The sequence below is a fragment of the Maniola jurtina genome, chromosome 15 (assembly GCF_905333055.1).
Source record: "Maniola jurtina chromosome 15, ilManJurt1.1, whole genome shotgun sequence".
Lineage (NCBI taxonomy): Eukaryota > Metazoa > Arthropoda > Insecta > Lepidoptera > Nymphalidae > Maniola > Maniola jurtina.
Window position 1 is genome coordinate 2,661,389 of NC_060043.1, and position 14,868 is coordinate 2,676,256.

At 37.7% G+C, this 14,868-nt stretch overlaps 1 protein-coding gene across 2 annotated transcripts in view; it reads right to left on the reverse strand.

Moving 5' to 3' along the window:
* Window positions 1–1,227: 1,227 nt before the first annotated feature.
* LOC123872395 (von Willebrand factor A domain-containing protein 8) overlaps window positions 1,228–14,868 on the reverse strand; it is a 35,154-nt gene continuing 21,513 nt past the window's right edge. The window contains exons 11-24 of one of the 2 annotated variants that reach the window (XM_045916633.1): window positions 13,549–14,446; window positions 12,836–13,041; window positions 11,981–12,168; window positions 11,044–11,203; window positions 10,366–10,521; window positions 9,585–9,693; window positions 8,967–9,087; window positions 8,106–8,286; window positions 7,232–7,377; window positions 6,989–7,090; window positions 6,141–6,255; window positions 5,975–5,981; window positions 4,754–4,764; window positions 1,228–1,238 (exon numbers count right to left, since the gene is read on the reverse strand). In XM_045916633.1, the coding sequence (XP_045772589.1) occupies window positions 6,147–6,255; window positions 6,989–7,090; window positions 7,232–7,377; window positions 8,106–8,286; window positions 8,967–9,087; window positions 9,585–9,693; window positions 10,366–10,521; window positions 11,044–11,203; window positions 11,981–12,168; window positions 12,836–13,041; window positions 13,549–14,446 (2,376 nt within the window). In that variant the 3' untranslated portion in view covers window positions 1,228–1,238; window positions 4,754–4,764; window positions 5,975–5,981; window positions 6,141–6,146. Of the gene's footprint in view, window positions 1,239–4,753; window positions 4,765–5,572; window positions 6,256–6,988; window positions 7,091–7,231; window positions 7,378–8,105; window positions 8,287–8,966; window positions 9,088–9,584; window positions 9,694–10,365; window positions 10,522–11,043; window positions 11,204–11,980; window positions 12,169–12,835; window positions 13,042–13,548; window positions 14,447–14,868 lie in introns of those variants that run through there. The other variant, XM_045916632.1, reaches the window with a different exon arrangement.

The following is a 14,868-nucleotide window of genomic DNA, read 5'->3' on the forward strand; positions in this document are numbered from 1 at the left end:
GTTAAAGAATCACGGCGCCTCGCGCCTGAGCGTCCGTGGCTATATAAAGCGCGAAAAGTCACTATTCCACGCGAACGAAGTCGCGGGCACAGCTAGTAAATATTAAATTAGTACGGTAACTATAGGCGAATGTGGAAGACCGTGTAGAAAGGCCTATGTCCAGCAGTGGACGCATACAGGCGGATGGATTGGATTGAAAGTATAGTCAAAATATAGGCTCAACCGCAACAGTTGGTAGTGGTAGAGACTAATAATATATCTTATTACGAAATTCTGGATCTGCCGTTTCATCCCTCATATTATAACCCTTTGTCAGCACAATTTCCCGGGGATCACACAGACTATGTACAGACGAGAGACATCAATAGCGTCTAAACAATCTGATTTCGCTCGACGCGCAAGCAATCCAATTACAGGGGAATTGCTGATCTGTGTGCAGTTTCTTTTGAATGGAAAATATAAAGATGAAACGCTTTTCCTTTTGAAATCCTGCTTTGATTTAAATTGAGAAGAGAGATGTTCTTTGATAACAAGTGTAAATTAAAAATTTATAACACCCCCGACGATCCAAAGTATTTGAGTTTTCCAAAACATCATTTTCAAATAAATAATTATGTATTTAGGCAATGTCCATCTTGACAGCTTGACATTTGTCTATTGACATAATATTATGAACCTAACGGTTATCTAACCTTCTTTTCTACAAGAAAACTAGGAAAGAGCTGATAACTCTTAAACGGCTGAACCAATTTTTTTAGATTATAGCTAAGAACACTATCGATCAAGCCACCTTTCAAACAAAAAAAACTAAATTAAAATCGGTTCATTCGTTTAGGCGCTACGATGCCACAGACAGATACACAGATACACAGATACACAGATACACAGACACACAGATACACAGATACACAGATACACAGACACACAGATACACACGTCAAACTTATAACACCCCTCTTTTTGGGTCGGGGGTTAAAAATAAGACAAAGTACGCACGAAAAGTTTTAAAAGATGAGAAGGAAAATAAAAAGTCATTATTGCATGAATAAAACGAAACAGAATTACTAGCAAAAGGTCTGAGTAACCTATTGGCGTTATTTAATAAACGGTAGTGTTTTCCCAAAAACTGTCTAAAGCCCTGAGTATTTTAAAATAAGTACTTGCTTATAGTGTGTCTGTCTGTTAGCTTTTCACGGCTAAACAATTCAACCGATTTTCATGTTTGGTACAGAATTAGCCTATATCCCGGAGAAGGACAAAGACTACTTTTTATCCCGGAAAATAAAAGAGTTCCCGCGGGATTTTTAAAAATCCAATCCACGCGAACGAATTCGCATCATTAATCTAGTTCAAAAATAATATACCTACATCTGCGCAGGTATATTGGCGTAACTTATAAAAGCGGTAGACTATACACTGACTGTACTAAAAATCGCTTTGTAACATGTCACATTCCATCCCGTAAAGTCGGTCAGTAGTCAATAGTTCAGTACCCACCTTTACCTAATAGTAGATAGGACAAAGGAACGAGAACAAAGTCGCTTTATTCAAGGATATCGATGAGAAAATCCCTTCGATACTCGGTATGAATAAGTTAATTATAACTTTAGGAATTCAATTAATCTTCACTGAAGTACCACTTGCCGACTAGCGGTACTGAAATGATTATATTTTATGGAAAATTGGTCAAAATATGTGGGTCAGAAAACGTAAGTAGGTATAAGCTAGTATCCTAGCTAAATAATTATTATTAGTTGCTAAATTTTAGCAATTATTATAATTTTATAATACTAGAGGATGCCCGCGACTTCGTCCGCGTGGATTTAGGTTTTTAAAGATCCCGTGGGATCTGTTTGATTTTCCGGGATAAAATGCCTATGACAATTACAGGGACGCAAGCTACCTCGGTACCAAACTTCATACAAATCGGTTAAGCGGGTGGGTTTTTAAGAATCCCGTGGGAACTTTTTGATTTTCCGGGATAAAAAGTAGCCTATGTCCGTCCTCGGGATATAAGCTAACCCTGTACCAAATTTCGCCAGAATCGGTTAAACTGTTGGGCTGTGAAAAGGTAGCAGACAGACAGACAGACAGACAGACAAATAGACAGACAGACAGACAGACTTTCTCATTTATAATATTAAGTAAGGATAGTATGGATTACCTTTATATAAAATTTAGATATATTTTTCAGGCCGACTGAAGGCGGCATGTGCTCCATCAAAAAATTCGCCAAATAAAAGTCTTAAAAAATATTTCCGGAGAAAAACGTTTGGCAGAATGTGAAACAAATAAAAACATACAAAAGGAATATCGTACAAGTCCTTAAAGGCGGCAATAACCATATCGTAGGAGAGTAAGTAATAAGAAAGAGCCGACCAAGGCTGAGACGTGACCTACAGCGTACCTACTTGGCGTTATGGAACGTTACAGGAAAATTCCTTTGTCCCCTTCACTGATTTTATTTTGAACATTACTGTAGATATAAGTTGACTTGTTTTCTCTGCGATTTTTATGCTCCTTGAGTTCATATTCACGTTAGGTTAAGACGGTGTAATTAAGAGAAGGTGGTTCTATGAGGGTTTCTTTCTACCCGACTGCGGCAAAGCCAAAAGGAAGGGTTGTATGTATGTTTGTATCCAGATTCTGTGTGTTCCACCGTAGTGCCTGAACTACTGGGCCGATTTTGATGAATGATTCGTTGTAAAGGTCCGGGTGACAAAGGCTATATTTTATACGAAAAAATTGACCTAATGGATGTTAACATCAAAAAAGTAGAGGTCTCCAAAATTTTTTTTTTGCTATTGTATCGAGTGGGATGTCAAACGAAAGAGGAGAAAATACTGAGCTCATGAATATAAATATAGGAACAGCAACATTAAAGTAGTCGGGTTTTAGTTTTCAACTTTTTTTACTTTTGAGGTATGGAACCCTAAAAATTGATAACAATCAAAGAATTCGCGCTGATTAGACTTCTTCTAATGAATTTTTACAGCCCGCCCTACGCTGTAGGTTGATTGCGGAAAAACTGCAAAAATCATTATTACAATTTCAATATTGATTGGCTGAATTTATGGTATTCTTGTTGCAACAATGCTTTCTAGCCAATAATGAGCGAGTGTCAACAAATCAGATGTGATTGCGATCATGACATCGTATCTGACATATTACTGCAATCGAGCACCTGTTTCTCAAACACATTTTCAATACTGAACGTACTGAACAAGATAAAGTTGAAAACTAAAACCCGATTGCGATCGTCTTAATGAACGCTGAAATATTATAGTAAAATGGTTTTTCTGTCGCTTGGTATACTTTAATGTTGTAGTACATTTATATTTATGAACCCAGAATTTTCTCCTCTTTCATTTGACATCTCACTAGAAACAATAGCAAAAAAAAATTTTTTTGATGTACAATCCGTCAGGTAAATTTTTTTCGTATAAATTATAGCATATGTAACCCGGACCTTTACGACGAATCGATTGACACCTCATTCATCAAAATCAGCCCAGTAGTTTAGGCGCTACGGTGGAACACACAGAATATGGATACAAACATACACACATACATACATAGACTGCTAAAATCATAACCCTTCCTTTTGGTTTTGCCGTAGTCGGGTAAGAAAAGCATAATTATTTTGCGGTCTTGTAAGATATCCTTTATTCACCTACAAGTACATAGTAAAAGTAAATGGTGTGATGGTATAGAATAGATGCAGGTTAAAGAAATAGGTCAAATGCTCCCAAGGGAAGGACCGGTCAAGGAAAGGACGCGGGAGACCGCTGTACAGTGCATTCCTTTGTGATTCTATTACACTTCACATTTTATTGTACTCTAGTCGTTACTTCACGTAAAAGGTCCTATTTCACCTTTAACTAAGGGCTTAGGCTGCTTTTCCACCAGACATGTGCTATGCTACGTTGCTATGGATGCGTTTGATATCCACCAATCATATTCATTGGTGCACATAGCTTAGCACTGATGGAAATGGATTCAACTAAGATATGTTTTTATATGGAAGGATGCGTGCTATGGATGCCTGCTATGGGCCGTCGACAGTGGTGCAGAGCAGAATACCTACAGTATGCGCATCTTTCTCGCGCAGCTACTTTGCGGCGGCGCATCTTCATAGCGCATCTTCCTCGCACAGCTACATAGCTTAGTATTGGTGGAAACGGTCACATATTCGTAGCGTAGATTTCACATCTTCACAGCATAGCTGCATAGCACATCTCTGGTGGGAAGACACCCTAACTCGCACTAGAGGGCGTGGTCTAGTTGTGACTAGGTGCAATAGTGACTACCATTATTATAAAGGGATAGTTTCGACATCAATAAATAGACAGCGAGAGCCAGACCTTCGTTATTTCTACATCTTACCAACGTTGTAAAAAATTCAACGTTTTCAAGAACTTGTAGAAAAATATTATGTGTCCCTTCAATCACACTATTCGTATTATCGTACTAATATTATAAAGGCGAAAGTTTGTGTGTGTGTGTTACTCTTTCACGCAAAAATTACTGAACGGATTTGGCTCAAATCTGGAACGGAGAAAGATTATACCCTGGATTAACACATAGGCTACTTTTTATCCCGGAAAATCAATGATTTCCCACGGAATTTTTAAGAAACCTATATCCACGCGAACGAAGTTGCGGGCATCAGTTAGTAGGATAAATAAAACAAATTTTGCAATGATAAAAATTATATTATTCTATTCCATTTATTTATAAATAATTATTTTACAATATTATAGTCTAGCATTAGTAGGTAACTAATTAATATTATCATAATGTTTGGAAATAACCTCCACAGCCTGGTGAGTATGCCTATAGTCAGACAAGGCTTTTTTGACACTTGAGTGAGGGCGCTGTTGTAGCTTTATGTCGACACAGCGAACTATCAACAAGTGCACAGTTTCTCAATAGCGGCTTTAGTTCCGATTTTGGCCACACAAAGGAGCCTTGTCGGACTGTATACAGTAGAATCTCACTAATCCGGCACTTCAATAAATACCTCCCTTGATGAAATGTTTTTTTTATTTTTATTGTTTTTTTCCATACAATCCAGTAATCCGAACATTTGAATAATCCGGCACCCTCAGGATTTTAATAGTGCCATTGAGTTTTTAATAGCAGGATTAGAGAGATTCTTCTGTACTTACTTATTACTTTAATAACAAAAAATATAATCTCTTGATACCTATTTTTTTATACACCACTAATTTTTAATTACCATTAAAAAGTCTGCTGGATCAGAATTACTATGCTGTAAAATTTAAATCGAGTGTCCTGAAATATACCTACATAAAAATAGCAATCATCATCATGATCAACCTATCGCCCGCCACTATTAAGCAAGAGAGACCCTTGCTCTCAGAATGAGAAGGGCAATAATAGCAATAATCAATTCGGTCAAAATATTGTTAGCATACATGTAAATTGTGACACTGATATGACGTTTCGTTATTTACAGCATAAGTGTAGTGTGTCCATACATTCATTCATATTTTCGAAAATTAAAGTCAAAAAATCCGATTGCACATTTAAGATAGTAAACAATTCCTGTATTCGCTCTTAAAACTTTTATCGTAATTAAAAAGTAGTGGTGTATCCCTACATTAATTTTATAGCTAATCTATGTAAAAAATGTATTAAAAATATAAAATATATTTGGAATAAAATTAAATATTGCACTACTTATTACATTACTTATTGCATTAGGTTTAGCTTATGAATTAGGTATCTGCATGCTTCTTTGTGCAGGTCAAAGTATTTTGTAACAAAAAGTCATCGTAAGTTTTACTGTTTTTTTTTTATTCACTATAGGCAAGCGCTTGACCACAATCACACCTGATGGAAAGTGATGATGTGGTCTAATATGGGACGCGTTTACCTAGAAGGTGCCTATTCACTCTTGTTTTAAAGATACCCGGATTGTAATTGGTAGGAAACACAGATCGCGAACACAACAGAAACACACAGCGAAAACAGATCGATTGTAAAACTAATGCTAAAACTTCTTTATTTTACATTATCTAGTAAATTATTTGGTCCTATATTGACATTACCAGTCAAGTAATTGTACAATTACTATACTTATGAAGAAAGTTGTAGTAAAATTAGCTACTATAGTTACATCAAGAGTTCTGCAAGAGTGAGGAAGCGAATATCTGTTGCATGATCTGCGGTAGTGATGCCACGTCCATACACACGTGAGCGTGGCCGACGGGCAGCTTGCGTAGTAAGCTGCAAAAATAAAATAAAACTAAGCCAAATATCGATTTAGATCTTTATTATCTTTGCAAGATAACGAAATTTAAACAACCCCCGACACAAAAACTTCTAGCTAGAAAAGAGCTGATAATATTCAAACGGCTGAACAGATTTTCTTGGATTATAGCTAAGAACACTCTCGATCAAGCCACCTTTCAAACAAAAAAAAAAAACTAAATCAAAATCAGTTCATTCGTTTAGGAGCTACGGTGCCACAGACTGATACACAGACACACAGATACACACGTCAAACTTATAACACCCCTCTTTTTGGGTCGGGGGTTAAAAACATTACGTGTAACCTTTATGCGTATTTTTGGAAAACGTGTCATGACATGGATTTCTTTATTAAAAACAAGAGCAATACGTGCAATTTATAATTTGAAACCACGGGATTCTCTTCAAGAGGAGAAAATAGGATAACCAATTTATGACTCAAAACAGACTCATTTATGACTATAAAACGTTCCAATTTATGACTCGAAATTAACCCCATTTATGATTCAAAATTAGCCCCATTTATGACTTAAAATCAGCCACAATTATGACTCGAAAAGAGACTCGTTTATCCTTTAAAATCCGCCCCCTTTATGACTCAAAAACAGCCCCAAATAAGACTCAAAATTAGCCCCATTTATGACTCAAAAACACCAAATTGGACTGGATATTACTTGCATACTTGCCAGGGACAAAAAAAATGACTTACGCATTAGCTTCGTCCCCGAGGCTTCCTATAAATATAACATGCGCTTGTACTCTTGGGTCAGACGTTAATATCGTTCCCAGATGCTCCGGTGGAATGCCGTATCTAAAACAATAAAAAGAGTACATATTTTGTTAAAAAACCTGAAATAATTTAATTTCTTATGGTTTGAAGAGTTTATTTTTCTCAAAAGGAACAAAAGTTAACTCACATCAGAAAAAAATCGAAATATAAACTATACCATACCTTCTTAAGTTAGCATCAGAAAGGATCAACACAATGGCTTCATCTGCGTCTTCCTTTGCGAGGGTAGATATTGCATGCTTCGCCGCCGGCAGGGTGTTGTCTCCCGACCAGCAAAACTGCGCGTGCGCGTGCATTGTTCGGATTATCTGTATAAACAACGACACATCGTTATAACTTCATCTTTCTGAGGGTAACTTCGTTAGCGTGATTCAGGTTTTCCAGGAAGTGATTGAAGATACCCGTGGTGCCATCTATACTTTAGTTTTCCTTAGTTTGCTAAAAAGGTAAAAAGTAGCTTTCGCTGAAATGCGTAAAAAACGCACTGTACGCGGCCTATTCGCCCTTTTTACTGCGAACTGACAATGAAATCATGGTTTGGGTGAAGAAGGTCTAAAGCACCGGGCAAATCGCGTCGCTTACATGTTTCTCTGAGATTTCTTCGATTTTGTTTATCTTTTAAGCACACTCAGTTAGAACGGACTCTAAGTACGAATTACGAGTAAGTTGCTTTTCCATCTTAGATTCGAATCGCGTGACTGCTTGCTGTGTGATCCTTTCGTATGGATATGATAAGCGCCATCAATTGTTAACATGTCACGACCGCCAAAAATTAATAAAAAGCTTTTAAGTTTAAGATAAGCTTGTAAGCAAACTGGATGAAAGAAATAGTCCAGGTAGCCAAGCTGTGAGGCCGCCAAATAGAACAGCTGTTTTGAGGTCGCTATCTTTTAAAGAAATGTTTTAAACAGCGCGTAATAAAGGTAACACACACTAATATTTTCATTATCGACCTGATTGCTCTATTGTACTACTGCTTCATTTCCTAAAAACCTAGAAATTGACAGAAAAAGAGAAACAGTAGAGTATATCTCACCTGTAGCCTCTCTTTCTCATTCTCCGGCGGTCTGTCGACTCTGACCAGTTCTAAAGCGTGCTCTTCCCCGGAATGTGCGTACATGTCGTATCTAATACGAGCTTCATAGCCCTTTAGCGCCTCTGTCAATAATACTACTGCCTCCATCGAACGTTCTAGACGACCGTCGTAGGAATTGAATCTGTGAATGGATGGAGGTTTTATTTCTTTGAGTCACACAAATAAGACGGATCTAACAACATAGGAGACCTGCCGTAGTACAGCTACAGTTTAACGATCGCAATCATCTCTGATTGGTTGACACTCTTTTGCTATTGACTAAAATGCACTGTCGCACCAATAACATCAGAAATTCAGCCAATCACAACAATTGAGATTGCAGCAATGAGTGTTTGTTAGCTTCATACGCTGGGGTTGCCTTTAAAAGATCATTTTATTGATGACCTGTGCACCCTAGCAAAGTTTTTTCTTTTATGTTTCTACTAGCTGTTGCCCGCGACTTCGTTCGCGTGGATATAGGTTTTTAACATCCCGTGGAAACTCATTGATTTTCCGGGGTAAAAGTAGCCTATGTGTTAATCCAGGTTATAATCTATCTTTATTCCAAACAGCCAAATCCGTCCAGTAGTTTTTGCATGAAAGAGTAACAAACATACACACATACATACACACTTACACACAAACTTTAAGCTTTATAATATTAGTGTGAAGTGTGATTAGTAAAATTAAATATGTACTGTGTATTGTTCTAATAAAGCTTTAGACTACTAGTACTATGCCTACCAAATTTTAGATTCACTCATATATCCAAAAAACTAGCCCTTCTTCAGGTGCAATTGTGTAAAAAGCAAGTCAGTTCACCTGTACATACTGCCGGAAACATCAAATACTAAACGAAGCCTCTTGGGTTTGTCGGGAGGCGAGCCAGGGGGCGGCTCTTGTTCCGTGCGCCGTCTGTAGATCGACCTCTCACCAGTCAAACCTACAAAACAAAAGTTTATAGTTTTCAGTATAAAAATTCAGTTTGTAATGAAATATGCCAAAAAAACCGGCCAAGTGCAAGTCAGACTCGCGCAGTAAGGGTTCCGTACTCGGGTATTTTTTCCAACATTTTGCACGATAAATCAAAAACTATCATACATAAAAATAAATAAAAATCTGTTTTAAAATTTATTGGTATAGTTATCTTCCACTTGGTATAGTTATCTTACTTTGAAAATTGAAACACATTTCAATTTTTTTGTTAATGATGTGACCACAAAGTCGCGGTTTTCAGATTTATTCCTGTACTTGTGCTATAAGACCTACCTACTTGCCAAATTTCATGATTCTAGGTCAACGGGAAGTCCATCCAATAGGTTTCTTGACAGACACGACGGACAGACGGACGGACAGACAGACAGACAGACAACAAAGTGATCCTATAAGGGTTGCGTTTTTCCTTTTGAGGTACGGAACTCTAAAAAAAAGATAACATACCTTCAATAATTTTGCCGTCGTCCAATTCACCGCTGGTCTGATGCCGACTCCATTGTCTCTCCTTTTTCTTTGCCTGCAATTCCGCTAGTACGCCACGAAGAGCACCTATCTACAATAAGTTAGATGAGTATTTTATACTGACACACAAAGAATAACAAGCCTATAGTGCGATAAATAATAGTCCAAACAACTATAAAATGGTCCAAAACAAATAGTCCAAACAAAGTAGCAACATGGCGGCTTACATACGTCATACATTAAATACACAAGCCCGGTTATGATCTGTTTTTAAGGTTCCGTACCTCAAAGTGAAAAACGGAACCCTTATAGGATCACTTTGTTGACTGTCTGTCTGTCAGTCCGTCTATCTGTTTGTTGTGTCTTTCAAGAAAACCTATAAAGTACTTCCCGTTGGCTTAGAATCATGAAATTTGGCAGGTAGGTAAGTTTTATAACACAAATAAAGGAAAAAATCCAAAAACCGTGAATTTGTCGTTATATCACACAAAAAAAAAACTAAAACGTGTTTACGAAAATTTTTATTCACTAAATCACGTATAGATGGCGCAGACCGTTATTAACTTGCAGAGTTCTACATAAAGGTGTTAGGTATATCTTGTACGATTGTACGGAACCCTTTGTGTGCGAGTCCAACTCGCACTTGACCGGTTATTTTATATAATGCGCAGTTATACGACTCATGTTCAGATTGAACTATTTATTTTACACGCATTAAACCACGGATGTTTGCTAGTAATAAGTAAATAATGAAGGTTCTGACCTGAGGTTGCACAGCCCGTAAAAACTGTCCATATAGTTTGGCATCATATTCACTCATTTTTATCTCTTTCAATCTCTCTTCGAATGCCTTCCTGTTCATCTCACGCGCCGCTTTCTTGACATGCTCCGGTACATCATCCTTTTCAGCATCCGACAGCTGAAACATACGATTCCATATCCATACTAATATAATAAATGCGAAAGTGTGTCTGTCTGTCTGTTTGCTAGCTTTTCACGGTCCAACAGTTTAACCGATTTTAATGAAATTTGGTACAGAGTTAGCTTACATTTTTATTTAGCTCATATACAGAATCACACACAAAAACAAAAAAACAAGAATAAAAATAAAGATACAATTAAACTTGAATATTAATTAAACTTAAAACTAGAAAATACTATTATACTATTGTTGTGTCTGTGAGCTAAAAGGGCTCTGCCTCAGCAAGATGCTGCAGTATTTGACTACTGCAGCGCTGATTTTCAGGCAGACGGCAAAAGACATAGGCTACTTTTTATCCCGGAAAGTCAAAGAGTTGGTTTTCCGGGAAAATTAGCCTGTTTGTTAATCTATGGTATGGTCTATCTCCGTTCTAAATTGCAGCCAAATCCGTCCATAGTTTTTGCGTGAAAGAGTCACATACAAAATTTCTCCTTTTTAAAATTAGTGTGATTAACCCACCTGATGTACATCGTGCCCCTTGTCAAGTCGGTAGGGGCCTCCCTTACCCCCTAAACCAGCCGTGTCCCTGCCCCCGGTACCCCCGGCCCAAGTATTACCACCTACATGGGGTTGATTGTCCGGGTCTTCTTTACCGTGTTTGGGAGACGAAACGTCTTTACTGAAAAATAACAACAAGATTTTGAACGAAATCTTAAGGCTTAAAAGTCTAGGTAATTTTTACTGAAAGGTTAGTCTTTAGCGAGGAAAAGGAAAGATTAAATAGGACAGGACGTACCTGTTCTTCCCTATATCTAATTTTTTATCATTACAAATTAGTACTTGACTGCAATCTCACCTTGCGGTAAGTGATGGTGCAGTCTAAGTGGGAAGCAAGCTAATTTGGAAGGGATATCAAACCCATATTCCCTATCGGTTTCTACATGGCATCGTACCAGAACGCTAAATCGCTTGACGGTACGGCGTTTCCGTAATGTTCTCAGAAGTGTGTGAAACATTGCCAATCCATATTTGGTCAACTTAGTGGACCCTTAATCCTTCTCATTCTAAGAGGAGATCTATGCTCAGTAGTAGACCGGTGATGGGTTGAAATAATGAATCTAGTTGAACAACTAGCTGACGCCCGCGACTTCATCCGCATGGATTTAGGTTTTTCGAAATCCCGTAGGAATTCTTTGATTTTCCGGGATAAAAAGTAGCCTATGTGCTAATCCAGGATATTATCTATCTCCATTCCAAATTTCAGCCAAATCCGTCTAGTAGTTTTTGCGTGAGGGAGTAACAAACATACACACACACACACACATATACACAAACTTTCGCCTTCATAATATTAGTGTGAAGTGTCATTAGTTTGAAGTGTGATAGTGTGAAGTGTGATGTTGCGGGATATAGTTTGCTATTTACAAATAGTCTTCGATTGATAAATTATACTTACCCGCTAGTTCTTTCAATGGTCATCTGTATCTTCTTGAGGGCCTCTTTGGAGCGTCCATCCAATACCCCTTCAGTGGGCAAGCCGCTAGAGTGCAAGACCTCTAATAGCGTATCTGCCATGTCCTTGCTGTAACGATCGAAGTCGAACACGTTTCCTATGGCCGTCGCTAGATCTTCTTCTGGATATTTCTGAAAAAAACTCAGCTGCTAGTTTGCATTTTTGGTATTTATGAGCGTTACATGTTCCATAATGTTGATGTAGTTTGTAAATCCATACTTAATATTATAAATGCGAAAGTGTGTCTGTCTGTCTGTCTGTCTGCTACCTTTTCACGACCCAACAGTTTAACCGATTCTGACGAAATTTCGTACAAGGTTAGCTTATATCTCGGGGACGGACATAGGTTACTTTTTATCCCGGAAAATCAAAGAGTTCCCACAGGATTCCTAAAAACCCATCCACTTAACCGGATTGTATGAAATTTGGTACCGAGGTAGCTTGGATACCCGCGACTTCGTCCGCGTGGATTTAGGTTTTTAAGGACCCGGGAAATCAAACAGTTCCCTGTTTGATTTTCCGGGTTAAAAAGTTGCCTATGTCAATAACAGGGACGCAAGCTATCTCGGTACCATATACAAATCAGTTAAACGGATGGGTTTTTGGGAATCCCGTGGGAACTCTTTGATTTTCCGGGATAAAAAGTAGCCTATGTCCGTCCCCGGGATATAAGCTAACTCTGTACCTTTCGTCAGAATCGGTTAAACTGTTGGGCCCTGAAAAGGTAGCAGACAGACAGATAGACAGACACACTTTCGCATTTATAATATTAGTATGGATTAAGTATGGATAAAATACCTGTAAGTGTTTCACAATGTTAACAAGCTCCCTCGTAGAATACGGATACGTCAACTGCCCCTGATCAGCCATGTTCCTGAGTAAAGCGAACGCTTGTACCAGTTTTTTCATTATATCCTGTGGCACATCCGGCCCATAAGATCGGAGCAATTCTAGCTCGGAATCTATTGAGGGGTTGTCTACTGCGTGGCAGGAGAAAAGGTCGCCTAAAATAAAACAAATCGATCAAAGAAAAAAATCTGAAAAATCAGTTTATTCAGAGCGTGTTACAAACAAAATCGTTGCTTGGTACTCATTCGAATACCATAACCAATCAAAGATACGTTCTCGAAATAACATCTGTGACCTGTGGTTTTCCAGACTTCTTTTCAGAGTGGTTAGTATTCAAACGAGAACCATACTACGTTTGTATGGAAAACGCTGAGAAATTTCTCTTAACTTTTAACTGGAGAAAAAAATACAGGCATAAGAAAATAGACAAGTTAATTTTTTTATTAACATTGACGTGTGGCATTGTAGAACCGAATTATATTGTTGTTTTTTATAAACTCGATTTTTATGACTTTCTAATTATACGTCTTTGAATGGTGAAAATGGAAGACCTCTGATTAGATTCTATGACAAAAGATGGTCAAACACCATCTCGCTAAACTAGCTTTCATTTCAAACAAAATACGAAATATAAAATGTGAACTACTTGAAAGTATACATACCTAATGAGGCAAAGAAATCGTTTCCCAAAAACGGGAACCCAGGTCTATTTGCCAGCACTATCATCCTGAAATCTTCATGCACAGGGATAAAACTAGATACATCGCCTCCAGAACTTTCTATCATGTCCTTCGGAACAATTCTCCTTCCATCACTTAGAATCATTTCCCCGTTTTCAACTAACGTTTTCAGAATACACGTGACATGAGTTGGGGCTTTATCTGCCTCATCCACAACTAATACATGACCATATTTGACAGCTTTGACTAACGGAGAATCTTCGTAAATGACTATACCATCTCTTACAGTGGGTTGTACTGTCAAAGATTGTACTGTAGTGTCTCTATGTAACTGGATGTATTCCCTTGGACGATTCAAAAGCTGTAATAACCTATCTGCTATTTTGTTCTTCCCCACACCTTGGTTCCCGACTAGTAACAAATGGTTTCCAAGCAAAAAATCTTGGAGTAACCACTCGAGTAACCTCATGTGTTGTGGAACATCATAGAATAAAATATCAGGGACTTTAGTTAAGGCATCTGTTTTGAAAATTTCTGTACTTGTGTTTCCGATTGTAAGAACGCCATTTTTGACTGTGCATTTAACTTTTTTCGGATCACGGTTAAATATACCAGATTTTGTGGGAGGATCAATCCCAATTTTTTGGCTAGCACTATCTAACGCCCGTCTGGCTAAATTAGGCAGGAATTTGGCCAGAAAAGTTCTTTGGACTGTTTCGTAGGGTGAATCTATGGGGTACTTGGCCATTCGGCTGGCTATTCGTAATAGTTGTCTGGTTGATAAGGATGAAGAGAGATTTTTTAGAGTATTATCTTCGGAATTTCTTAGCTGGTCGGCCAAATCTATTATTGAGTGTAATGGGTTTGAGATGTCTCCATACTGGAAATAGATTAAAACCGTATAAACAAACAAAATTCACAAAGTGTTTAGAAAAATCAAGTAACCAAAATGATTAAACAAATACTATGGCTTAAAGAGTCAATCCCACTAGAGTTATCGAATCAGAATTCTGCGTTCCAGTCAAAATCGATCAATCAAGAGCAAATAAGTACATTGTTACGTAGTGAAAGAATTGAATCTTGTTAAGTGTTGAGCTTTATTAACATAGATAAATGTTAAAATAGCTGTTAAGTGAAAAATCGTTGACGCAAAAAATAAGCAAGTAGTTGATTAACATGTTTGAACTTTGATGATTGAGTTACACAGTTGACAGTGGAATGCAGAACTCAAAGCTAGCTAACTAACGAACTAGCTGTGGGATTAACGAGTTAAGCGTTGGCAAAATATTATGTTTTGTATTT